Here is a 27,760-nt window from a genome sequence, read left to right as displayed (position 1 = left end):
ATAATTTAGTGTGAAAATTTACGTTATTCTTTAGCCCAAGAAGATGAAATTATTTTTAGGAGCTTCCCATCAACCATGATGTATACAAAAATGTACACAACTTATTGCCTTGTATACTGTGCTATGTCTGATGGATGCACATTTCATATAATCAGATAGCGAGGATATCTTATTTGTAAAATAAGAAAAAACTATGATGAACCCATTTTTGGACCTTGATTTGTCTAGGCCTTTGTAATTTGTCAAAATATGTGCCCACTAGAAGATCCTCTTATTCACGTATGTACTATTCATTTTTTGGGTAAAATATATAATTAGCCTGTCTTCATTAATTACCCTAAAATAATTTATAAATCGTCATATTTTTGAGAGTTTGATTTTTTTTTATTAGAAAACAATATACGTGCCATTATTCAGTTCTCATCATAACCTTACTGGGTGTCATGTCTGGTTGTTTCTCAATATACGTGCCATTATTCAGTTCTCATCATAACCTTACTGGGTGTCATGTCTGGTTGTTTCTAAGTCCTACTCCATAAAACACTGGCCCCCATTCATCAAGACCTTCTCGCCGGCCATGATGAGGGGCCGTGTTGGAGTCAGATGCTCGTGATCAATTAAATGTCGAAAGCCTTTTAATGAATCAGGAGAGTCTGATGAGTGGCATTGACCTCCATTTACCTTGCCACTAATGCTGACTTCCAAAAAAAAAGTCTGCCATCATTATCGGTGGAAGTTTTTGTTTAATCTATTTGTTCATCACAGGTTAGGCTAAGTTTATACCAGCATTCTGCATTCTATAGAAATGGAAAAACTGAACTCCTACAAAATTGAATCTGACCTATTACGGTTACGAAAGTAGAATATACGTTTTGTTTGTCAGATTTAAGGTGTTTTACTAACACAAATAAAACATTATAATCAGTGCTTTGTTTCTAGGCATTGGATTCGCTATATGCATCATTGGATTGTATGTGTCCTTCTACTACAATACCATAATCGCCTGGGCCTTGTACTATTTATACTCCTCTTTTTCCACAACCTTACCATGGACAAGTTGTGACAATCCCTGGAATACAGAAAACTGCACTAATTATTTTGGAAAGAGCAACATCTCTTGGACTAATAGCTCCAAATCTCCGGCAGAAGAGTTTTATACGTAAGTGCATGTAAGTGGATTTAGATGGTCTAGATTTACAATATTGTTGTGTTAAGACTTAGGGTATGTGCACACGTATGCAAAAATTCCTGACTGAAAACCGGACTTCTTCCCAGAAAACGCGTGTTTTTTTCCCGTGCGTTTTCCGTGCGTTTTTTATGTGCTTTTTTCCGGAGCGTCCCCAGTCTCATAGAAAATAGTTAGAAATGCGGATTTTTGTGCAAAATTAATGAGCATGCTGCGTTTACGTGTGCACACAGCCTTAGAGTCAGATGGTTTACTATATATTTTAAAACAATACAATAACTGATTATCTACTCACATATGCTTTATACAGTTGTGTGAAAAAGATTTTGCCCCATTCCTGATTTTGTCACGACTCATTTTTGGAGTGGTGCCAGCTCTGGTTCTGCTTTTATTTAAACGTGGTTTTTACTTTTGGGCCAGCAAGGGTTAATGTCAGTTTCCTGCAGGGGCGTGCTGAGCTGTCAGTGTGTTGATTGACAGCTCGGCCATCCATTCTGAGACTGGTAGGCGCTGGCTTTCTCCAAGTGTTCATTATCTCAGTTGATTGCCAGGCTACTTAACTGAGCTGTTTCTCCCAGACCTCTTGTAGACGGACGATTAGCTAAGTGTGGTTTAGTTCTCTCTGTGCCTTGTATTCTGTATGCTGATCTTTCCCTTCTGCTCTGATCCAATATCCTCCTGGTATTGTGACCTCGGAACCTTACCTGACTACGCTTTTGTCTCTTCCTTCTGTTTATGATATACCCTCCAGTCTTCTGACCTTGGGCTTCTTGACTATCCTGACTCACATCTAGTATTTTGTATGACCTTCATGATTTTTTAAGCAGAGCTCCAAGTCTTCTAGGCATGGAGTGAACAAGTTGGCAAAATATTGGAACATCTTTGTAGACCTTTAGGATATGGGCATGGATACAGACATCTTTGGGGAAATTTTTTAACCAAACGCATGTATTTTGGGCTAAAATATTTTCTGTAATTAGATTCAGGACCAGATTTGCCACTCAACACTGGGGGTGTCAAAAACTCCAAGCAGTAAAATCTTTATTTTTATTTTCTAAGCCCTATCTGTGCTGTTGAACTTGCTAGTAATACCGACATCTGTTTGGAGAGGTGAAATTACAAGATGCACAGCAGAGAGAGGGTGGAAGACAAGCAATGCTCCCTTCTCTCTTCTACAGTCAGTGTGAAGGTAAAGTGAACAAAGAAACAGAGTAAGGAAGAATTAATGCTTTCCACCAAGGAGTCAGTTGATCATCTGCCTGCTACACACCTACATACAATATCCCAGTGGTCCGACGGAACTTAGGAGTAAAGATAGGAAGCAAGAATATGGCTTGAGGACAGAAGCTGAAGGTAGATAGGGACACAGTGGGGGTGGAAACTCATCATGGCACACTGGAAAAGGAAAAGAGGTGAGAATCATTTGCTGAGAGGACTAGAAAAGATTTTGCTGTGCACTATATATGGATATACAGTGGGTACGGAAAGTATTCAGACCCCTTTATATTTTTCACTCTTTGTTTCATTGCAGCCATTTGGTAAATGCAAAAAAGTTCATTTTTTTCATTAATGTACACTCTGCACCACATCTTGACTGAAAGAAACAAGAAATGTAGAAATTTTTGGAACTTTATTGAAAAAGAAAAACTGGAATATCATGGTCATAAGTATTCAGATCCTTTGCTCAGACACTCATATTTAAGTCACATGCTGTACATTTCCTTGTGATCCTCCTTGATCTTCATTGGAGTCCAGCTGTGTTTAATTAAACTGATAGGACTTGATTTGTAAAGGCACACACCTGTCTATATAAGACCTCACAGCTCACAGTGCATGTCAGACCAAATGAGAATCATGAGGTCAAAGAAACTGGCCAGGGAGCTCAGAGACAGAATTGTGGCAAGGCACACATCTGGCCAAGGTTACAAAAGAATTTCTGCAGTACTTAAGGGTCCTAAGAGAACAGTGGCCTCCATAATCCTTAAATGGAAGAAGTTTGGGACCACCAGAAGTCTTCCTAGACCTGGCCGTCCAGCCAAACTGAGCAATTGTGGGAGACGAGCCTTAGTGAGAGAGGTAAAGAAGAACCCCAAGATCACTGTGGCTGAGCTCCACAGATGAAGTAGGTAGATGGGAGAAAGTTCCACAAAGTCAACTATCACTGGAGCCCTCCACCAGTCAGGCCTTTATAGCAGACTGGTCCGACAAAAGCCTCTCCTCAGTGCCAGACATATGAAAGCCCACATAGAGTTTGCTAAAAACACATGAAGGACTCCCAGACTATGAGAAATAAGATTCTCTTGTCTGATGAGACAAAGATAGAACTTTTTGATGATAATTCTAAGCGGTATGTGTGGAGAAAACCAGGCAATGCTCATCACCTGCCCCATACAATCCCAACATGAAACATGTGGTGGCAGCATCATGCTATGGGGTGTTTTTCAGCTGCAGGGACAGGATGACTGGTTGCAATTGAAGGAAACATGAATGCAGCCAAGTACAGAGATATCCTGGATGAAAACCTCTTGCAGAGTGCTCAGGACCTCAGACTTGGCCGAAGTTTCACCTTCCCACAAGACAATGACCCTAAGCACCCAGCTAAAATAACTAAGGAGTGGCTTCTGAACCACTTTGTGACCATTCTTGACTGGCCCAGCCAGAGCCTTGACCTAAACCCAATTGAGAATCTCTGGAGAGGACTGAAAATGGTTGTGCACCATCCAACCTGATGGAACTGGAGTGGATCTGCAAGGAAGAATGCCAGAGGATCCCCAAATCCAGGTGTGAAAAACTTGTTGCATCATTCCCAATAAGACTCATGGCTGTACTAAATCAAAAGGGTGCTTCTACTCAATACTGAGCAAAGGGTCTGAATGCTTATGACCATGTGATACTTCAGTTTTTCTTTTTTTAAAAATTAGCAAAAATTTCTACATTTCTGTTTTTTTTTCAGTCAAGTTTCGGCACAGATTAAAAACACATGTGAAGTGCACAAATGTGAACACGTCGGTCAGACAGTGTTCACACCACCCATTAACTAAGATATAACAAGAGAACATAGAATGGCAGATTTGCAAAAATTTGCAAAAATTCTCTGCAGCCAAAAATATGGCAGTAATCAGCAAGTGCTGAACAACAAATACAGGGTATTTAGTCGATATGTTTTTTTGCAAAAAAACGTATACCAAGCTGCCTCACCAGCGTCAAGGTAACCCGTGTCGAAGCAGTCCCTATCTAATGTATTTAATATCTGAACAGTGTCTTGACATGAACAGGATTCAGACAGGCTGCTCCACAGTGTGGGCTTATGGTCTGAGACAGCTCTTTTGTACACCTCACACAAGAGAGGGGTGGGGTCTCCCAAACCATGCTAAGCAAGGAAAAAATGGATTAAAAACACATGTGAAGTGCACAAATGTGAACACGTCGGTCAGACAGTGTTCACACCACCCATTAACTAAGATATAACAAGAGAACATAGAATGGCAGATTTGCAAAAATTTGCAAAAATTCTCTGCAGCCAAAAATATGGCAGTAATCAGCAAGTGCAGAACAACAAATACAGGGTATTTAGTCGATATGTTTTTTTGCAAAAAAACGTATACCAAGCTGCCTCACCAACGTCAAGGTAACCCGTGTTGAAGCAGTCCCTATCTAATGTATTTAATACCTGAACATCTGAACAGTGTCTTGACATGAACAGGAGTCAGACAGGCTGCTCCACAGTGTGGGCTTATGGTCTGAGACAGCTCTTTTGTACACCTCACACAAGAGAGGAGTGGGGTCTCCCAAACCATGCTAAGCAAGGAAAAAATGGATTAAAAAGACATGTGAAGTGCACAAATGTGAACACGTCGGTCAGACAGTGTTCACACCACCCATTAACTAAGATATAACAAGAGAACATAGAATGGCAGATTTGCAAAAATTTGCAAAAATTCTCTGCAGCCAAAAATATGGCAGTAATCAGCAAGTGCTGAACAACAAATACAGGGTATTTAGTCGATATGTTTTTTTGCAAAAAAACGTATACCAAGCTGCCTCACCAACGTCAAGGTAACCCGTGTCGAAGCAGTCCCTATCTATTGTATTTAATACCTGAACATCTGAACAGTGTCTTGACATGAACAGGATTCAGACAGGCTGCTCCACAGTGTGGGCTTATGGTCTGAGACAGCTCTTTTGTACACCTCACACAAGAGTGTGAGTGAGTATGTGGTCTCTACAAGTGTGGTACACGCCATGAAGCATGGAGGAAGAGGAGTAATAGGGTGATGGTGCTTTTCTGCCTTTGATACTGTAGGTGATTTATTCCAAATACAAAGCACACTTACCAGCATGTCTATTACAGTATTCTGCCACGACATGCCATCCTATCTGGTTTGCACTTAGTGAGACCATCATTTGTGTTGAAACAGGACAATCACCCAAAACACAAGCTATGTAAGGACTATGAAATCAAGAGTGAATGGGTTTGTGTGCTGCATCAGATGGCATGGCCTCTACAGTTGCCCAACTTCAATTTAATTAAGATGATTTGGAATAAGTTGAACCGCATAGTAAATGTAAAGCAGCCAACAAGTGCTCAGCACCTCTGGGAACTCCTTCAAGACTGTTGGAAAAACATTCCAGGCAATTACCTGATAAAGCTGTTAGAAAGAGTGCCAATGGAGGCTAACGCTGTCATCAGAATAAAAAGAGGATACTTTGAGGAATGATGCAAGATTTAACACCTATTTTGGTTTGCTTTATATGTGTTTTTTTTTTTTCATATGTGCTCCTTCAAGGTTTTGATTGGTACTGAATATGTTTGTGTATAGTGTAATATATATATTGAATCAATATAAAAAAAATTCTACATTCCTGTTGAAATTCCAGGTACTGTATTTCTTATGAATTGTAGAATTGTATCAGAATTGTTGCCACTTTTGTCACTTAAAATCTGTACAATTGATTTGAAAAAAGAAAAACAACTGTAATCTCTTTTTGGGTGGATTTTTTTAACTAATATGGCTGCATAAATATTGAAATCCTTAACTAATACTTTGTTGAAGTGCCTTTGAATTTATCACAGCATTTAGTCTTTTTGGGTAGGACTGGCATGACACATCTAGAAATGGCAATCTCTTCCATGCAATAACACTCAAAATCTGTAAGATTCTGAGGACATCTGCTGTGTACAGCCAGCTTCAGGTCCACGCACAGATTTTTAATTGAATTCAGATCTGGGCTTTGGCTGGGCCATTCCAAAGCTTTGCTGTTTTTTAGGCAAAGCCATTTTTTTGTTGATTTGAAAGTATCCTTAGGGTTATCGTCATTCTATTGAAATTCCTCTTCATCTTCAGCATTTTAGCAGAGGCCTTGCTAAATTGACTGATTGTTATGACTGCTCAAGCAGATGCACACTGGTAGCGTACAAGCAAGGGGGACAAATACCTGATACTAACAGATCCTTGTTCAGACTGGTAAAAACCGTACTCTAACAATGGTCTGTAACTACCTGGCCACAGAGATTGGCACCTTAAGATAGCGCAACTGTGCCCCCATTCAAGGCGGCTCACCCTAAATGCTCCTAACAGCACCTAGCATAGCTATGCCTGTGCAGCAACTCACTCTCAAAAATAGGTTAAACACTAAAAACTGCAACTGACCCTGCCAGTCCTTGTACAGACTAGATACCCTGACTCTGCAATACCTAGTGGTACCTGCAGGTGCAGAGACAGACCTAACCAGTGACTAGGAGATGGCAACTCTGGACCAAATTGTCTAAAAGGCCAACAAGTTGCTTCACGTTCCTTGTAAAGAACTGGTGGGCAAAGCAGAGTGTGAATTACCTACCACTAAATCTGAACAGCGCACATAAGGAAAACATTCCCAAAAATTCAAAAAAACACATTTGAAAGGTTGACTCACCAAAACCCTGACTAATGCACTAGCAGGATGCAGCAGACCTCCATTGATAAAGGCTGGGGAAGCACAGGTGCAAACCACTGATGAAAACAGCCAGTAACCCAAGAGGGTCTGACTGCCTAGTGGAAAAAATGCACACAAATAGAGCTTGCATAGGACATCAGTCACACAGATAAGTGTGATGCAAAGTGTCTGAACAGCCTATTAATGATGCCCATAGTATTAGAAGGCGGGCTGATCAGCACTATGTATATGCATCACACAGAAAAAACCAAGCCAACATGAAGAGGTCTAGCTGCATCCTGCAAAAATGATAAAAAGTGCAGGGCATTTACGTACATTTAATCGAAGTACATTTGATCAAAGTATGAGGCAGTTATAACATGGCAGTTAGACAGGGCAGGAGACAGGTAAGACATTTATAGACATCTATTTCCTGTTCATCTGTATTGTAACAAATATTTACCATATGCATTTGTATAATTTATATCCTGGCCGCTACATTCACACACATCCACCACCCTGACACTAACCCTTTACACTCCATCCATATCGGCCCTTCAGTCCTTTCCTGTCCTATGTATAGCACTCGCGCTCTTTTCACATTGCTACACAGCACAGATCCATTCAACATCAGAGACGCTCTCACAAATCACTTAACCATCTGCTCACTCTTTTTATCCTCTTTCTCCTAGTCTCAGGAGCCATTGCTCCCAACTCTGGTCCCCCATGTTATAGAAAGCCAGACCCCCAACTGCTACACTCACAAACCCCTCTAATCTTATTAATATTCCCTGCATGCCTCCTGTCTCTCTTAATTGTGACCTTTGGAATTCTCGCTCAGTGTTTAATAAACTCTCCTTCATACATGACTTTCTCCTTTCAAATTCTCTTAACCTTCTGGCTTTTACTGAAACCTGGATCCAGCAGTCAGACACTACCGCTGCTGCTGCCCTTTCATATGGTGGATTACACTTTTCTCATACCCCACAATCAGATCAGGTGGAGGCGCTGGTCTGCTCCTATCAACAAAATGTACCTTTCAGGTTATCCCTCAACTACCCTCACTTGTCTTCCCTTCTTTTGAGGTCCATGCCGTCAGACTCTACACCCCCTTCTCCATGCGAGTGGTGGTGGTATATCGTCCTCCCGGCCTCTCCCATCAGTTCCTGGATCATTTTGCCACTTGGCTTCCACATTTTGTCTCCTGTGACATCTCTACCCTCATCATGGGTGATTTCAACATCCCCATTGATCTTTCACAGCTTACTAATTCTCCAACGCATGAAGACAGAAACTCCCTTGTTCTTCTCTCGGCTTTGTGCAGTGGATGATTTCACAAACTCCCCTCTCCAGCCACAACCTTCTTTCATTCTCTATCAAAAACTGCCAAGCTGCTCAGGTCACCCCCACTGTCCATATTTATAGAAACATACAGGCCATTAACACCCAGAAACTTATGAAGAACTTGCAGTCTTCATTGGCCCCTATCTCCTCCCTCTCATGTCCTGATTCTGCACTGAAGCATTACAATGAAACACTTCAAAGTGCCCTTGATGAATTTGCACCTCCTTTACATAGAACAACACGACACAGACGGCGACAACCCTTGCACACCCTGTAAACATGTTTCCTGCAGCGGTGCTCCAGGTGAGCCGAACGTCTGTGGAGAAAATCCAGTCTACACGAAGATTTTATCCATTATAAGTTTATGCTTAGAACATACAACACTGTTGTGAATTCACTTTCTGGCCTGCCTCTGGTTGCTAGTGAAGGTAGTGGAGCTGGTTGTATTGACAGAGGAGTTGCGAGTTCTCTTTCCGGGCTCCCTCTGGTGGTTACAGGGGGTAATGGAGCTCATCTAATTGACAGAGGCCTGCCACCTGATAATGAGGATGACGATTGGACATCTGGAGTCTCTGACTGGATTTAAGACAGACGACTCACTCTATCCCTGCTGGTGATTTTTCCTGCCTCCTGAGGTCTTAGTTTCCAGTTCAGTCCCTGCATGCTCAAGCTAAGTGTTCTTTGCTATTGTTCACATTTGATTTGGTTTTGTCTATTCAGTTTTGTGTGGTCAGCCAGCCCCGGCAGGGGCTGTGCTGAATTTCCATCCTTATGTTACTGTTTGTGTCAGTTTGTTTTTTGTCCCTTATTAGATTGGCCTCTTTTTGCTCTGCTTTCAGAATATGCCAGAGTGCTGATATAGTGGGAGAAGTCTAGTGACTTCAGCGTTTTTGCTATCAGAAGTGTTGGACATTTTTGCAGGGTTTTTTGCTTGCTTGCAGACAGTGTCTTTCCTTTCCTGTCCTTTCTAGTTAGTGTGGGCCACATCGTTTGCTCAGCCTATTTTCCTACCTGTGTTTGTGTTTTCATCTTGTCTCACCAACAGTATATGTTTGGGGGCTGTCTATTCCTTTGGGTTCTGCTCTGGGGCAGTTTAGATTTCCCCCTTTCTTGCTTTAGGCTTATTTAGTTCTCCGGTTGTGTTGAGGAGTCTAGAATCATCGTAGGCACGCTCCACTGCTACTGCTAGTTGTGTGGATAGGATCAGTGGTGTGCAATCCGCTTAGCTACCAACCTTTCTGGTTTTCTGTAGCTTAGCTTGGTCTTGTTTTCCTCCTCGGTGACCCAATCATAATACCCTCTATCCCTGCTGGTGATTTTCTTCCTGTGCATTCTGTGGTCTGATGTCTGCTTTGTGCGGGTCAGCCAGCTCCGGCTGGGGCTGTGCTGAATCACAGCCCATATGTTACTGCATGTGCCAGTTTGTTTTGTCCCCTGTTATATTGGTCTCTTTTTCTTTGCTTTCAGAATATACCATAGTGCTGATATAGTGGTGGCGAAGTCTTGCGACTTCAGTGTTTTTTGTGCATCAGACGTGTTGGACTTTTTGCAGGGTTTTTTTTTTGCGTGATTGCAGACAGTGTCTTTCCTGTCCTGTCTAGTCAGTTTGGGCCCCATCGTTTGCTCAGCCTATTTTTCTGCCTGCGTTTGTGTTTTCATCTTGTCTCACCTACAATATATGTTTGGGGGCTATCTATTCCTTTGGGGTCTGCTCCGGGGCAGTTTAGATTTCCCCTTTTCTTGCTTTAGGCTTAGTTAGCTCTCCGGCTGTGCCGAGGCATCTAGGATCATCGTAGGCACGCTCCACGGCTACTGCTAGTTGTGTGGACAGGATCATGGGTCTGCATCCACTTAGTTACCAGCCTCTGGTTTTCTGTGGCTTAGCTTGGGTCTGCTATCCTCCTCGGTGCCCATTCATAACAGTGCAGCATATGGGGCATAATCTATGGAGCAGCATATGGGACATAAACTATGGGGCATTTTAAGGAGCATTTTATGGGGAATACTCTATGGAGAATTTTATTGGCCATAATCTATGGAGCATCTTATGGGGCAGGATATGGGGTATAGTCTATGGAGCATCTTATGGGGCAGCATATGGGGCATAATCTATGGAATATCTTATGGGGCCATAACCTTTATGGAGCAGCATATGGAGCATATTATTCTATGTAGCATCTTATTGGGCCATTATTAACCTTTGTGCAGCATTCTATGGGGTGTATTTTGTATGGAGCATATTATGGGGCCATCAAGAACTGTATGGAGCATTATATGGGGCTCCTGATTCAATATGGATATTCAAAAGCATTTTACCTACTGATGTCTCAATTAATTTTACTTTTATCGGTATCTATTTTTATTTTGGAAATTTACCAGTAGCTGCTGCATTTTCCACCCTAGGCTTATAGTCAGTAAGTTTTCCCAGTTTTTTTGTGGCAAAATTAGGGGGGTCGGCTTATACACTAGTATATACGGTATATATTTTAATGTGGCTGTTATACACATAGTGAATGGGAGTTAAACCTGGAGTAATGATTTGGTACATATAGTACTAAAAGGGGTTAATTGTTCATGAAAAGTTGATTATGAGCTGCTGAAGAGTTGGGAGAGACAGTTGCTCACCATATCGCCTCTCCTGGGTGTGCTTTATTTTGTAAAATGAGGCCTGAACAGTCTATAATTTTAAGGGTAGGTTAATTTTAATATTGAGAGATAGAATATCAAAAATAAAATCTAGAAAATCACATTGTATAAATTATATAAATTTATTTACATTTTGCAGTGAGAAATAAGTATTTGATCCCCTTCCAACCATTAAGAGTTCTGGCTCCTACAGACCAGTTAGACACTCCTGATCAACTCATTACCTGTATTAAAGACAACTGTCTTACATAGTCCCCTTTATAAAAGACTCCTTTCCACAGGCTCAATTAATCAGTCAGACTCTAACCTCTACAACATGTGTAAGGGGGTGGCATTGCTATGGACAGTAGAGACAAAGTCCCACTTTAAGAGACAGAACCCCTGTGGCTAGAGCAATGGGACATTCGGATCTTCCCTGCAATAAGACTGGTTTGGTTTGTTCTGCCAGCTATGAGAGGGGAGGGGCTGTTTTTCCTGTGAGTGTTCTGAGCTGTGAGGAGAAAACGTGCAGCTTCTAACTGACTGAACTTGTGGGATTGTGTAGACCCTTCTGGGGATAACAAAGGTGGTTTTCCTGTGTTGCTGTGAGGAGCCACGAAGATATACAAGGAAGGAATCCAGAGCAGGGAATCCACCGTTCCTAGGAACAGGCTCGGAATCTTCACACAAGGACAAGACCACGTTGCACAGAGCTTCCAGGGAAGACGTTGCATCATCTTGCAGAGAACTGCAGGGGGCCCCCGGGAAGGAACTGAGAGACCAACTTTAATGTCAGTGTTAACCCTGTGTGCGCACATGTTTAGGGCTTAGGATAGGCTGCAATAGACAGAGCACGGTAGCCGTGCTACCGGTGTAGCAGTGGCCAGTTAGACTATAGTTAGAGTAGCAGCATACTGTACTTTATTGCATTGTTTTGCATTTTGAAAAATACACTGATCTGTAATAGTTGGTGCACCGTGCCATTTACCTGCCCAGCTAGAGAATATCACTTTTGTAAATTGTTTTATGTCATTGCATACCCCTGTTTACACCTTCCTATCACTGCATTCCTTGCCTGTAAATAAATTAACCCTTTGTTGTTTGCACCTCATCTTGTGTACCGTAGTCTCCCTGCATTGTGGTGGTCCCCCGGCCATCGCTTCACATGGGCAAGATCAAAGAGCTTTATAAGGCTGTGTGCACACGCTGCGGATTTTGCTGCGGTTCCGCAGCGGTTTTGGCCGCTGCGGACCCGCAGCAGTTTTTGCTGCGGTGTACAGTACCATGATTCCCTATGGGAATCAAAAACCGCAATGCAGACGGTGCGGAATATCTGCGGTTTTCAATCCGCAGAAAGAATTGACATGTCAACTCTTTCTGCGGATTCTCCTGCGGTTTGCCATCTCCTCCATTTGAGGAGATGGGAAAACCGCAGGGCAAAACCGCAGAGCAATCCGCAGGTAAAACCGCAGGTCTTTTGACCTGCGGTTTCACCTGCGGATTTTACAAAATCCGCGCGGATGAATCCGCACCTAATCCGCAGCGTGTGCACACAGCCTAAGGATCTCAGGGTATATTGTAATGGGTTTATAATTGGGGCTTCTGACCTGCGACAGGCTTTGGACATGATGGGTATGTGTTGATTTTTTAGTAGTGTGTGGGCATAGTGTAATATATTACTCGTTATATTAGTGTTAATTTGACGTGTCAGGTCTGCAGCACACCGCAGTTCTCCTTTGCAAGTGCACTTCATCATTGTGGCAGTGATGTTTACAGCCAGCTGCTTTTACCTTGGGCAACTCTTATTTAGATTGTAACAAAACAGTACCCTTTCTTCATGGGGATAACTACCCCTGCAGTGACTGTATGCATGACAACATGCCAGCATTTACATGAGATTATTTGGTTATCTTAGGTTTGCGGTGGTCTGCGGTCTGCGTCATTTTTGTACACCTTAATATACATAACAATTAAGTTACTATACACATGACACATTTACGTACCCTAATGTCATTGCTATGTTTGGCCATTTACACTGTACCTGTCGCAGGACTTTATCTCTGTTCCAGGTCAATTTACCCTTTGATCATTCCACTTCATATTACATGTCCTGTATCTCACATGTGTCTTTTTATGGACTAATAAAATTTATATGTAATATAATATTTGCTTGACTCCTTTCCTCCAGTTTTACATATTCTATTAGAGTCGCTGCTTTGGTTACTGTATGAGGCATAACTTTGGGACTAAACCCTATGTGTTTGAAATGTATATTTGGAGCTTTTTCTTTATATGGGTTTATAATTTGTAAGATTGTTATGGATAAAATAAATGATTTGCATTAACTGAGTGATCAATTACTATTTTACTTAAGAATTTAAAAGAAAAGTTACAATAAAAGATTACAAATAACAACTAAGTATCAAACAAAGTAAAAGGAAAATTAAACAGTAATTAAATCAATAATTGAGCTGTATAACACTAAGGCGAGAGGTAAGATGCATATGTGATGACATATTACCCTCTTCCCTCATGGCTATTTTTCTTTTTTTCCACCAACACAGCCAAGGGCTTGTTTCTTTGGCGGAACAAGTTGTGGTTTCAATTCTGAAAATCTGAAAAATAAATTCTTGGATATGAAATATTGAAAATAAAAAAGAACCTTATTCACTGTGTGATAAAAATTTACCCATTATTCTGTGAGTCAGTGTGACTATGGCAATAGAAAATATGCATTAGGGTTTTTTTATATATATTTTACTAGATTAAAAAAATATATATTTATTTTTCCATAATTTTCTGAAGTGTTGACTTTTAGACCATTTTTGGAGTATCTCAAATTCAGACTTAGTTATATTATAGTCCAAATAATATAGGCTTATATGGGCCTGGTCAGTAGACCCATGGCCAGTGTGTACTTTGCGGTCCATACCTGGATCATGATGTTCGGACGTCTGAATTTGGCCTTACACTCAACCTTATGACAGAGTGTCTTGACTCCAGTCTTTCACACTGCCAGATAATGAGTCACTAGATGTAAATGCTTTTTCTGTCTCTGGCTGGGTCCTACAAAGCAGTTGGTGCATGGCGATTGAGTGGCTGAGGTGCAGGTGCGTTGCTGCAGCTTTATAAAATTTGCAGCATCCTTCAGCTCTAGTACTACAATCTCTTTTCACAATGCTTATTCTTATTGACTGTGTAAGTGTGCAGAATCCGCGCAGCCATCAACAATATGTAATCAATATGCAATCAATTTCTAATTAAGCAGCTAAAATCCGCCGTGACGTTTATGAAGCTGCTGCATCACCTCTGTCGCTTGGTAGCCTCACTTCACAGGGCTTCAGTATTTGTGTCTGTTTACTATTCTTTTAATTAGTTCAGCCTGCAGAGTGATGATAAATTGTGATGGTAAATGTCTCTGTATGATGGTAATATTCACGGACAATATGTGCTCATTTTGGTGATCCTGTAATTTTTTTGATCCGCAACAGTGTGTTAGTGGTATTCGGTACCTACATCGTGGTATTATCCAATTCACTGTATTGTGGTGTTATCCAGTTGATGTATGATGGTGGTATTTATTTTCTGTATGGTGTGTGACGTAGCGATCACTAAGCGGGTTGGGGAACTGTCACTTGGCAGGGATATTCAAACATACAGCAACCATTTCTTCATTTCAGTAAGTCCAGTTCTGGTTTATTTCACAATCATAAACCACTGTAGGAAATGAAAACATCACAGCCCTGACATACCATACATTCTCTTCAGTGGATACATCTGCCCGCTGTACAGAAATTTATCTGCCCTATTAATCCATTTCAACTCCGGTTATGTCTGCACAGTTCAATAACTGACACCCGTCAGTTCACACCCTTCCCTATGGTCTGGGTTACCTGCTTAACAGATTTGCAGGCTTCACAGACTGGCTTCACATGGGTCCTGTCCCCAGTCCAGACCCTCAGTAGCTTCCTGGACTTTCAGGAGCTCCACACCCAGCTCCAGAGCACATGGCCTACTCTCTCTCCAACTGCTACAACCAGGAAGCATCTAGGAACTTTCTGACCTCACAGGAGCACACCCCCTGGGAGGTATGTGGTTAACCAGACCAACCCATCACTTTCCGGTTAACCCTTAAATCCCGCCCTTTTCAAATATACAGGTTTGTGTGACCACAAGACCCAGCAACCTGTCCTGTCTGTGCGATACATACCTGTCTCTCACGATACCACTAGTTGGTACATCACAGGTGGTATTTTCCAGTCATGATCCAATGGTATTACTCTGTCAATGTAGAGTAGTATTATTCATTTCATAGAATGGGGATGTTATCCTGTCATAAGTGGTGTAATTTACTACCAGTATGATGGCACAGTCCAGTTTCCATATGGTGAAGTTATTTAGTAAAAGTATGGCGGTTTTTATCTGATATTTAGTAATTGTATGTATTATGGTTTGGTGCTATGGCTGATCTATCCATACAGATTGCAGATTCTCATAAAGTATTGTGTGCCTTGTATTTCTCCTTTCAGAACATGAGTTTAAGGGAGCGCAGTCCACACCACAGAGTAATAGGAGCTGGAGCTGGCTGTGCCCCTGGAGATACGGAGTATAAACAGGACTATGAGGGGAAATCTCATTTATCAATTGTGGCCTCTATACATATTATTTTGGCAAATAATTTTATAATTGATCTTGTTATTATGAGTGCTCAAAAATGATCAAACTGAACATGTGTGTATCCATTAAAATAGAGCAAAAATGCCATGTCTCACTCTATTATTTTATATATTAGTAGCTAAAACACAAGAAAAAAGCCAAATTTGTAATTGTGTAGTGGTGTGTGGCTTACTTATTGTGTATCATTGTGTTGTTGCAGGAGGCACGTTTTGGGCATCCATGAAGCAGATGGTTTAGATCACGTTGGAGGGATGCGGTGGCAGCTTCTTCTCTGTCTGTTTCTCATTTTTACTATTGTTTACTTCAGTTTGTGGAAGGGTGTGAAAACATCTGGAAAGGTAAGGTGTATTATATACTTCTACAAAACCTTTGTTTGTGTGTACAAGGAACATTTTCTTTTAAAGGGAATCTGTCACCAGGTTTTTCTACCCCATTTGAGAGCAGCATAATGTAGGGACAGAGACCTTGATTCCAGCTATGTGTCACTTACTGGGCTGCTTGTGGTCATTTTGATAAAAATCAGTTTCATCTGAATCAGATCTACCAGTTCTCTGAATCAGGGGTGGGATTCAAATTTTTAACAACAGGTTCTGTGTTTGTGTGTAGCAAAACCACACCCATTTTTAAGCCACACCCATTTACACACACCTTTTCCTCAAACATATACAAGTAGAGGCGCAGTAAAACAGTTGAAAAAAAATAAATTGGAATGAGATCAGAACCAGGGGTGGGATTCGGCCGGTTGTTCCCGGTTCAATGGAACCACTTGTTAAAAAAGCAGCCGGTTCCCCGAACCAGGGAGATCCAGAGCCGCGATCCGGTTCAGTGACTACTCTCTCTTCTCATGATGGCCGCAGCACTTTTTGTCTGCTGCTCCTGCCATTGATACACCTGGGACAGGAGTCTGGCCAGCTAGGAGCTCCCACCGCGCAGTAATAGCAGCGACCATCATGTGGCCACTGTGGAAGCAGCACCAGTAGCAGTGCGAGGTTTGGGGGCTCATCCGCATGGGGGGTCGACTCCTGGCTCGGGTGAAGTTTGGGGTCCTGCCTGGCAGCTGGCACAGTGCAGGGTATAGGCGCACAGCGCCCCCCAAGTACATGGCACAGCACAGAGCAGGACAGTGTGGCACAGGGAACTCCCCAGCAACGCCCCCTCCTGGCTGTCCAGACTCCTGCCACAGGTGTATCAGTGGCAGGAGCAGGAGCAGCAGACAAAAACAATGCGGCCAGCATGAAAAGAGAGAGTATACACTGAACCGGATCGCGGCTCTGGATCTCCCCTGTTCGGGGAAACGGCTGCTCTTTCACAAGCGGTTCCATCAAACCGGGGAGAACCAACCGAATCACACCCCTGGGACTATACACGGCTGCTGGACACAGGTGTGGGGGATTTGAAGACATTTATGGGGAATGATCGGCGTCTGATCAGCAGGTAAATTAAAAATGCGGCTTAATGTGTCACTGATAACGCTCTGATCCATTCTCGCCATCCGTCACATGCCAATGCTGCGCTAATGAGAGTGAGAACCAAATAAAATTTTGTTTATCATGATTTGGTATGACAACCTGCTCTGTAAGGAAGGACAGGAGGCCACAAGCATCACTGACCACACAACCAGTCAGAGAGCAGCTCTCATCTCCAAATCCACACTGGGAAAATAAAAGCTGAGCTCTCATTGACTTTACATGACTACAGATTGTCACCAGTCCAGTATATAAATACACTATATACACAGGAGGAGCCGCATCCATGACTGCAGTGACCCTGTCTACACCGGTAGACACACTGACACATACACTGTGAGTCTGTGACACTGGTGACAGGTGAGGTGACCCGTGCTCTGCTCTCCTGATCACCTCAGCCTAGCTATGGCCCAGCAGGCCTATCCTTGCACTGGGAAGAGGATGCACGCAATCCAACGGCGCACATTGATGATGTAACCGGTGAGGTCCATAACCATCCAGCTCTGCCAGGCTAGAAGGCGTGGTTATGCTAGTTTAAGGGACGTCACCGTCACGTCCAGACTTGTGTGTGGGCCGTGGGCGGAGTAGTCAGTACTGATGCGGACAACATGAGAGGAGCAGGGCTGGTTTTAGGCAAAGTGGGGCCCTAAGCAAAGTTTAAAATGGGGCCCCAAATGCTAACATATTGCACATCATACAGAAGCATTTATTGAAGTCATTCAACACTTGTTTCCGGGACTTTTTCCACCATCTGAGAAAGACTGATGGGGACAGAACGATCACTAATGGATCACTAACAGATCACCATACAGTATCATGTTATCAGCAGCATATCTACAGTTTACACCCCATAGTCCTCCATATAATATAATTTGCCCCATAGTCCTCCATATACTATAATACACTCCTCAGTCCTCAATATAGTATAATACACTCCCCATAGTCCTCCATATAGTATAATACACTCCTCATAGCCCTCCATATATTAAAATATACTGCTCAGTCCTCCATATAGTATAATACACTCCTCATAGTTCTACATATAGTATAATGCACCACCATAGTCATCCATGTAGAACAATTCACTTCCCATAGTATAATGCACCCCATAGTTCTTCATATACTGTATTTACCATAGTCCTCGATACAGTATAATGCAGCTCACATATAGTATAATGCAGCCACCCCATAGAGCATAATGCAACCACCCTACAGAGTATAATGCAGCCCCACCATACAATATAATATATATAGAATAGAATATAATGCAGAATATAATCCATAGAATATAATGCAGCCTTTCTCTTATAGAATAATACAGCCACCCCTTAGAGAATAATGCAGCTACCCCAGAGTATAATGCAGCCACACCACAGAATATAATGTAACCCCCCATAGAATATAATGCAGCCCCTCCATAGAATATATGGCAACCCCCTCATGGGATATAATGCAGCCCCTTATATACTATAATGTAGCCCCTCCATAGAATACAATGTAGCCCTCCTCATATAGTATAATGCAGCCCCCATAGAATATAATGTAGCCCCTTCATAGTATAATGAAGCCCCCATACAATATAATCTAGCCCCCATAGAATATAATGCAGCCCCCATAGAATACAATGTAGCTTCCTCATATAGTATAATGTAGCCCCCTCATAAAGTATGATGCAATCACCCCCCATAGAATATAATAAAAATAATACAGCCCCCCCACAGAATATAATGTAGACCCAAATAGAATATAATACAGCCCACCTCCCCATAGAATATAATGTGCCCCCCATATTATATAACACAGCCTCCCCCATAGAATATAATGTAAAATGTACCCCCCATGGTATATAACACAGCCGCATAGTATATAGCCCAGCCCCACCATGGCATATAGCCCAGCCCCACCATGGCATATAGCCCAGCCCCACCATGGTATATAGCCCAGCATGGTATACAGCCCCCCATGGTATACAGCCCCCCCATGGTATACAGCCCAGCATGGTATACAGCCCACCATGATATACAGTCCACCATGGTATATAGCCTAGCATGGTATACAGCCCAACATGGTATACATCCCGGCATGGTATACAGCCCAGCATGGAATACAGCCCGGCATGGTATATAGCCCCCAGAATGGCCCCATACTCAAGTACTCACACTGATTAAAAAAACACACTCCTCACCTCTCCTAGTGCCCGCGCTGCTCCTGCCTTCTGTCTCCTGCACTGCCTGGCACACAGTGAGTGTGAGATGACGTCATCGCGCACCCGCTGTGTCAGAGGCAGAGTGGGGAATGATGGGAGAGGGAGCATCAGCTGACGCTCTCTCCTCCATCATTGCCTCCTTCAATGTGGTGGCGTGGGAAGTCGGCGCTGGGGGCAGGAGGGGCGGAGACTGAGAGAAGTTAATAGCAAGTACCGGATCACGTCTCTGAATCTCCCTGGTTAGGGGAACCGGCTGCTTTTTTAACAAGTGGTTCCATTGATCCAGGGAGAACCGGCCGAATCCCACCCCTGCTCTGAATGCTGAGCTCTGTGACCCCGCCCACAGCACTGATTGGCAGATTTCTGCCCATGCACAGTGTATACAGAAAGCTGCCAATCAGTGATGAGGGCGGGGTTATATAGAGCTTATGAATATGCCTGACTACCTGGCAGCAGGTTTACTAGTCCTCTAATGATAATCTGCTGCTGATAAAACAGTGATTTTATCAAAACTACACCAAGCAACTAGGGATGAGCATACCCATGGAAGTTTGGGTTCTGGTACCCGACCTGAACTTTATTCCAAAGTTTGGTTCTGGTACCAAAACTGTACCTGAACTTCATCCAGAACCCAAACCCCACCTAACAAGACACAGGAATTATAATATCCTGATGGCAGCTAACAGATGTTGGTTAACACCACATCTGTTAATATCGTTAACATATAACATCTATATATATAATTTCCTTAAACTGTCTGTCATCCACTTCTGTCTGGATGTCCCCGAATCCCACAATCCACTGCGCCGCACCGGAAGTACGCTGACCTCTATTTTGGAACACCCAAGTGATGCCGCTCGGATCCAGGACGCAGCTGCGAACCCGACAGCTGCTGCGATCCCGACCGCCGCTCGGATCCAGGCCACCGCTGAAATCCCGAACGCCACTGCAATCCCGACAGCCGCTGGGATGCCAGCGGCCTCTCGAATCCAGGTCGCTGCTGCGATCCCGAAAGCCGCTGCGATCCTGACTGCCATTGGGATCCCAGCTGCCGCTCGGATCCAGGTCACGACTACGATCCCAACCGCCGCTGGGATCCCAGCTGCCGCTCGGATCCAGGCCACCTGTTATGAATGGGTCACTGAGGAGGATGGCAGGAACAGGCTAAGCCACTAGAAGACCAGAGAGGTTGGTAACTAAGCGGATTGCAGACCCCTGATCCTATCCGCACAACTAGCAGTAGACGTGGAGCGTTCCTACGATGCCCTAGATGCGTCATCACAGCCGGAGGACTAATTAAGCCTAAAGACAGAAAGATGAAATCTAAACTGCCCCGGAGCAGATCCCCAAAGAAACAGACAGCCCCCAAACATATATTGTCGGTGAGACAAGATGAGACACAAACACAGGCAGAGAACAGACTGAGCAAATGGTGGGGCCCAACCTGTCTAGACAGGACAGGACAGAAAAAGATACTGTCTGCAATCACGCACAAAACCCTGACAAAGTCCAACACTTCTGACATACAAAAAACCTGAGATCACACGATCTCACCCCCGCTAGATCAGCACTCTGGTATAAACTGGCAGCAAGCAAAAAGATACTAACATAACAGGGGACTGAACAAGCTGTAACATATGAAGCAGGGCCCAGCGCTGCCCCCAGCAGGGAGCACGCTGAACCCTAGCAGCAAAACAGAAAGCAAAAAAAAGACACAACCAGATTAGATGCAAAGGATTAGCAAAAGAATCACTTAGCTGAACATGCAGATCAGGCAGGGGACAAAGAGCTCCAAATGCACACTGGGGAAAAAATCACCAGCAACCTTCAAGAGCAGCCAGCTCCATTATATGCTCCCAGCCAGCAATCCCAGATTCCCAGTTATCATCATCAGGTGGAGAACCTCCATCCACCTGGCCAGTTCCACTACTCTCAGTAACCACCAGAGGGAGCATAGGGAGCTTTGGCTCAGAAATCCGAGCAAGGGAGTTCACAACAGCCACCGCTGCGATCCCAACAGCCGCTGCTATCCTGGCCTGGCCGCCGCTTGAATCCCAGCCGCTCAGATCCCAGCTGCCGCTCGGATCCAGACCGGCGCTGCGATCACGAGGCTGTGAAAGGGGTGTGACGAGGGGATATAACGAGAGGGGTGTAATGAAGGGGGTATAATGAGGGGGTGTAATGAGAGAGTGTAATGAGGGGGAGTAATGAGAGGGATGCCGCCGCCGGACCCCCGCCAGGACCCACTGCCTGACTACACACGCCGGATACCGCCGCTTCTTGCCCACTCACCTCCGTGCAGCCACAGCCGGCAGGAAAGACCGTGGCTTGAGTCCTGTGCTGGAGATTGGGTGCGGCCACCCTCTGGTGGCGCCGCACACCATCTCCAGCACAGGCCGCAAAACACCACCTCCAGCGCCACAAAGCTGCCCCCATCATGATGTTACTGCCCTCCCAATGTGATAGCATCGGGCACACATCTAGTAGTTATCAGAAATGTCACGATCCATTTTTGGATTCGTGACAGCGCTGGTTTTACGTTGTTTTTTGCCAGCAAGGGTTAATGTCAGTTTCCTTGCTGGAAGCTTCTGTGTTGCCAGGTCAGCTATTGTAGGTGGTGAACACTCCCACCATCCTTTAAGTAGTCACATGACACATCAGCTGACTGTTGGTAATAGAGTTTTCTATGTATGCCAGCCTTGGAGTTGCAGCTCTCTGGTGTCTGCGCTGAATCTGCTACTTCTGTGGAGGTCAGGGTCCTGTTTCCGAATCCTCTGCTGTGTGGAGCTTGGCAGCAGAGCCTGGAGCTAAGTTGCTTGATTATTTACCTTCTCTGTCTCGCACTTGTCACTATCCCCTGTGTTTGTACTATCTGCAGTGGTGAGTCTAGCATCCTTGATGGCCAGTGCACCTGCAGGGTTTAGTGAGGTGACAGCTAGGGACCAGGTATGTGACGGCGGCGGGGGAAGGACCCACATAGGGCATTAGGGGAGCTTAGGGATAGGCACAGGCTGAATTAGGAGATGTCACATCCCTCGTTCCCTACTATTAGGGTTTTCTTCCTCCTTTTCCCATCCCGTTGTTAGTGTTTGTTGTGCCATCCGCTGCACCAACCCTTGTGGTCATGACATTATTACCAACCATACTTTTTTTCTGGTGAACCTATGGCACAAGCAGAGGCTTTGGCTCGCCTGATCCAGACCCTGACAGATGAGTTAATGGAGCTGCGGTCTCAGGTGGTACAGCAGCTTCAGCAGGTGTCTGAGTTCAGGGTCTCGGCTAATGTCTTGGCTCAACCGGAACCCAAGATATCTCTCCCTGACAGGTTCTCTGGAGGGAGAGATACATTTTTGGTCTTTAAAGAAGCCTGTAAGTTATATTTCAGGCTTCGCCCTCGTTCTTCAGAGAGTGAGGAACAGCGTGTGGGGGTTATAGTCTCCCTTCTCAAGGGTGATCTCCAAACCTGGGCCTTCTTCCTGCTGACCAATTCACCAATCTTTGCGGTCAGTGGATGAGTTTTTTGAGTCTCAACTCCGTAAGATCAAGCAGGCCGGCTGAGGAGTACTGCTCAGAGTTTCGGATATGGGCCACTGACACGCAGTGTAATGACCCTGCTTTTAGGAGCCTTTTTTGTCAGGGTCTGACAGCTAGGCTTCAGGATACTCTGGTGCAGTATGCTACACACGGGTTGTTGGAAGGCGCCATGGCCCTTGCATTCTGTGTGGATAGACACCTCAGGGAGAGACATACAGTGGGTATGGAAAGTATTCTGACCCCTTTAAATTTTTCACTCTTTGTTTTATTGCAGCCATTTGGTAAGTTCATTTTTTTTCTCATTAATGTAAACTCTGCACCCCATCTTGATTGAAAACAAAAACAGAAATGTAGAAATTTTTGCAAATTTATTAAAAAAGAAAAACTGATATCACATGGTCATAAGTATTCAGACCCTTTGCTAAGTATTGAGTAGAAGCACTCTTTTGAGCTAGTACAGCCATGAGTCTTCTTGGGAATGATGCAACAAGTTTTCACACCTGGATTTGGGGTACAAGTTCCATCAGGTTGAATGGTGAACATTGGTGGACAGCCATTTTCAGGTCTCTCCAGAGATGCTCAATTGGGTTTAGGTCAGGGGTCTGGCTGGGCCAGTCAAGAATGGTCACAGAGTTGTTCTGAAGCCACGCATTTGTTATTTTAGCAGTGTTCTTAGGGACATTGTCTTGTTGGAAGGTGAACCTTCAGCCAAGTTTGAGGTCCAGAGTACTCTGGAAGAGGTTTTCATCCAGGATATCTCTGTACTTGGCCGCATTCATGTTTACTTCAATTGCAACAAGTCGTCCTATCCCTGTACACCGAATCCCCAATTACCTGCAAGGCTATGTGCGCACGGAAACTACGCAAGGTTTTGCAGTACAGGAAAAGTGAATGAGATCCCTGAAGTCTCATGCACATGCTGCTTATTTTTTCTGTGCAGATTTGCAGCACATTAAAATCTGCATAATCTCAATTCTTGCAGCAAAATTCTCCCGTACTAATGCGGAAAGATACATAACAAAAGCATGGAAAAAATGTGGAAAATAAATAATTTTTACTCAACTTTCTTCCTGCTAACACATTAGGATATGCAACAGAATTTTCTCCTGCAAATCCTGATCGTGTGCACATAGCCATAGTCCCTGTACTGTGTCCCCATCATTTACTATAAGTACTTGATAAGTACATTATGATGCTATCAGGTACTGAGCATCCTCTGCCACCTCCCAATTCATTAGAAGTCCCTGGCAGCCTCTTCTCCCACCTTTCGATTCATTATAAAGGGTCCTATGCACTGTACCCCCTCCTCTTCCACTCTCCAATACATTTTAAGTCCCTGATAGCATCACAATGAATTGTGAGATGGGGAGGACTCTATCAGGGACTTAGCATCCTCCACCACCCAATTCATTTTACATCCATGTGTAACATTTTCCTCCATCTCCCCCTGTTTGTAAGTCCATTATAAATCCCTCTTCCTCCCATCCCAATCTCCAACATCCCTCATTTCCCCCCCCACCTCCATCATTGCCTTCTCCATCACCAACATCATTGCTTTCTCCACTACCCCATCATTGCTTTCTCCAGCACCCCCATCATTGCCCTCTCCACCACTCACATCATTGCCTTCTCCCCACCTCAATCATTGCCCTCTCCACCACCTTCATCATTGCCCTCTCCACCACCTTCATCATTACCCTCTCCACCACCTCCACCATTACCCTTTCCACCACCCCCATCATTGCCCTTTCCACCAACTCCATCATTGCCTTCTTCACCACCTCCACTATTACCCTCTGTACCACCTTCATAATTGTTCTCCCCCTCCACCCCCATCATTGCCCTTTCCACCACCCCATCAGTGCCCTTTCCACCACCTCAAGCATTGCTTTCTCCCCAACCACCCACATCGCTGTCCTATTCACCACCTCCATCATTGCCTTCTCCCCCATAAGCCCCATCATTGCCCTTTTCACCACCTCTATCAATGCTTTCCCCCCACCACTCCCATCATTGCCCTTTCAATCACGCCCATCATTGCCCTCTCCAATACCTACACACACACACAACACACACAGACACACAGCACCAGTTACCTCTCTGCATGTTCGCCGGCAGCCGCAGCACACACTCACACAAAGACATATACAGACACACACATACAGGCAGGCAGACAGACAGGCACACACACCACTCACCCCTCTGCACACTCCCCCACAGCTGCAGCATCTTAGTCGCCGGTAGTTTTCTCTCTGATACAGCCACACTGAATGATTATGTCATCCAGCCGCGCTGCTGTGTAAGACAGGAAGCGTGGGCAGGAAGAAGAGAACGGATCTCTGCAGCTCCGCTCCACTGCTGGCAGTGCTCCCTGCCCGCCGCACATGAGGGCAATCTGGCCAGGGGGCCTCTGGAGCCTCGGGGCTGGATAAACAGGCCAGATTGCCCTCAGTGTTAGCCATCCTTCAGGACCCCCCTCTACCTCTGGTCCCTGGTGCAGCCGCACCGGCTGCACATGCGGTATGTCAGCCCCTGCCCATCATCTTAGGTCTTCCATAGCTGAAGAGACACAATCCAGTCATAGATAGGCAGTCCAGGGAAGTGGTGAGTTGGAACCAGTCTTGAAAAGACTGTTGCCTAGGAGCTACTGTCTCTGCCGCCCTGAAACCTACTGTCAGGAACACCGCACTGCACTTGCTTACTGAGCCAGTGTGCGTGTCCTGAGTAAAACAAACTGTGCTCAAAGATACCTGTGGAGCGGGGCAGCAGCGGTGAAGATGCTTGCTTCAGACAAATAGTGTTAGGGTCGGCGGAATGCACCAAATATAAACAATAGTAGGTGCGTTCGCCGCCCGGGGTCCACCGTGCGTAGGTGACAAGACCGCTGTTGAACAATGGCAGAGGCACCTAGTAGGTGCGGTACTGCGCTCGGGTTAACGTCACCCGAACGCTAAGAGCGGCTCCGTACAAACACAGAGTCGCTTGGCGAACACTAAAGCAAAGGCGCGGGCCCTGTTAGCGTCACAGAGGCCTGAGTGTGGCGTCGCAGCCGCGAACACCAATAGTTGCTGTTACTACAGCGCAGCGGCAGAGAAAGCCGCAAGCGTCGGCGCCGAGAACCGGGCGCCGACGGACGCTAGTGTAGGCGTGGAGCAAGTGGCGTGTAGCTTGCCCCAACCCTGGAGCTGACTATACACACTCAGTCACCACTCGTAATATCAGAGGGTAGGGGTTTCATAATGAGTCAGACACCAGTCCATGCATCCATCACCATACACACACAGAATAATATGCTACACTAGCGCATGGCCGAGCCGCCATGCGGGGCTTTTATAGCTATGCACTTCCGGGACCTTCCAATACTTTAGGAAGGACCAATCAGATCCGACACAGGACCTGCACATGTGACCCCTGCTCTCCACTGAGAGAGCACGTTGCGGGCATGCCCAGTAGCACGGCACGAGGACTTTGCCTGCAAAGCAGGTTGCGCTACCATTGCTGCACTGGAGGTGGCAGCAACATCCAGGCTCACAGAACGAGTCTAAGGAGAATGCCTGGCTCGCCGTGATTGCTGAGCAAGAGTCCGAGTGGTCGGAGGAGAATGGGAGACCGCAGGATGTCTGGCTCTGGGTTCCCGCTGTGCAGTGCCAGGAATCCAACGCCTAACATTACCCCCCCTAGGGTCCCCCCCCTAGGGTCCCCCCCTCTGAGCCCCACTGCGCTCAAAGGCCGCGATCAGGAGCGGTGCATGAATGTTTTCCACCAGGTCCGAGCCTCGGGACCATGACCCTTCCAGTCCACCAAATAAAATTTTTTGCCACGGACAAACCTGCGCCCCACGATGGCGTTAACCTCAAACTCGTCAGACGATAAGTCTGATGACCTGGCAGATGACTCAGAAAACCGGATCATGTGAACTGGTTTGAGGAGGGACACGTGGAACACGGCCGAAATGGCCAAATGTGGAGGAAGAGCCAGGTGGTAGACCACTGAGCTAAGTCGCTCGAGGACCTTGAATGGTCCAATGTATCGCGGTGCGAACTTGGGAGACTCGACCCGCAGTTTAATATTTCGGGTAGAGAGCCATACCATGTCGCCAGGGGAGAAGCTTGGCGCGGGCCGCCGATGCATGTCGGCGGACGCCCTCATCCTTTCTTTAGATGCCCGGATAGCATCCTGAGTGCGATCCCAAATGTCCCGGGCCTCCACTGCCCAGTCTGCCACCCTGAAGTCAGTGGAGGACACTGGCATCGGGACAGTGACACGTGGATGTTGACCATAGTTTAGGAGAAAGGGCGTCTGACCAGTGGAATCAGCCACCGCATTGTTTAGGGCAAATTCAGCACAAGGTAGCAAGGATGCCCAGTCATCCTGCCTGGCAGAGACAAAATGCCGTAAATAGGTGACCAAGGTCTGATTGGCTCTCTCGACCAAGCCATTCGTCTCGGGATGATAGGCGGATAGATTTAGCTCGATACTAAGTAAACTGCAGAGCTCCCTCCAAAACCGAGACGCAAACTGAGGACCTCGGTCACTCACGATTTTGTCTGGCATGCCATGTAAACGGAATACGTGCTTAATGAACAAGGTGGCCAGACCTCGAGCGGAAGGCAGGCGTGCGAGTGGCACCAGATGCACCATTTTGGAAAAATGGTCGGTGACCACCCAGATGACCGTACTGCCACCAGACTTGGGCAGGCCAACTATGAAATCCATGCCAACCATCTCCCATGGTCTATCCGCCACTGGCAGGGGAAACAACAACCCCGCCGGCCTCTGTCTAGAGGGTCTGTTCCGAGCACACGAGAC

General features: G+C 45.2%; 1 protein-coding gene across 1 annotated transcript in view; it reads left to right on the top strand.

Moving 5' to 3' along the window:
* LOC141096185 (sodium-dependent serotonin transporter-like) overlaps window positions 1-27,760 on the top strand; it is a 188,615-nt gene that overhangs the window by 63,801 nt on the left and 97,054 nt on the right. The window contains exons 3-4 of the mRNA XM_073582648.1: window positions 940-1,159; window positions 15,945-16,083. Of these exons, the coding sequence (XP_073438749.1) occupies window positions 940-1,159; window positions 15,945-16,083 (359 nt within the window). The remainder of the gene's footprint in view (window positions 1-939; window positions 1,160-15,944; window positions 16,084-27,760) is intronic.

Source organism: Dendrobates tinctorius, unplaced genomic scaffold, assembly GCF_039654945.1.
Source record: "Dendrobates tinctorius isolate UK_male_01 unplaced genomic scaffold, ASM3965494v1 ptg000073l, whole genome shotgun sequence".
In the NCBI taxonomy this organism is placed as follows: Eukaryota; Metazoa; Chordata; class Amphibia; order Anura; family Dendrobatidae; genus Dendrobates; species Dendrobates tinctorius.
Note: the sequence above shows the minus strand (reverse complement) of the source record. Positions and strands in the feature narration are given on the sequence as shown.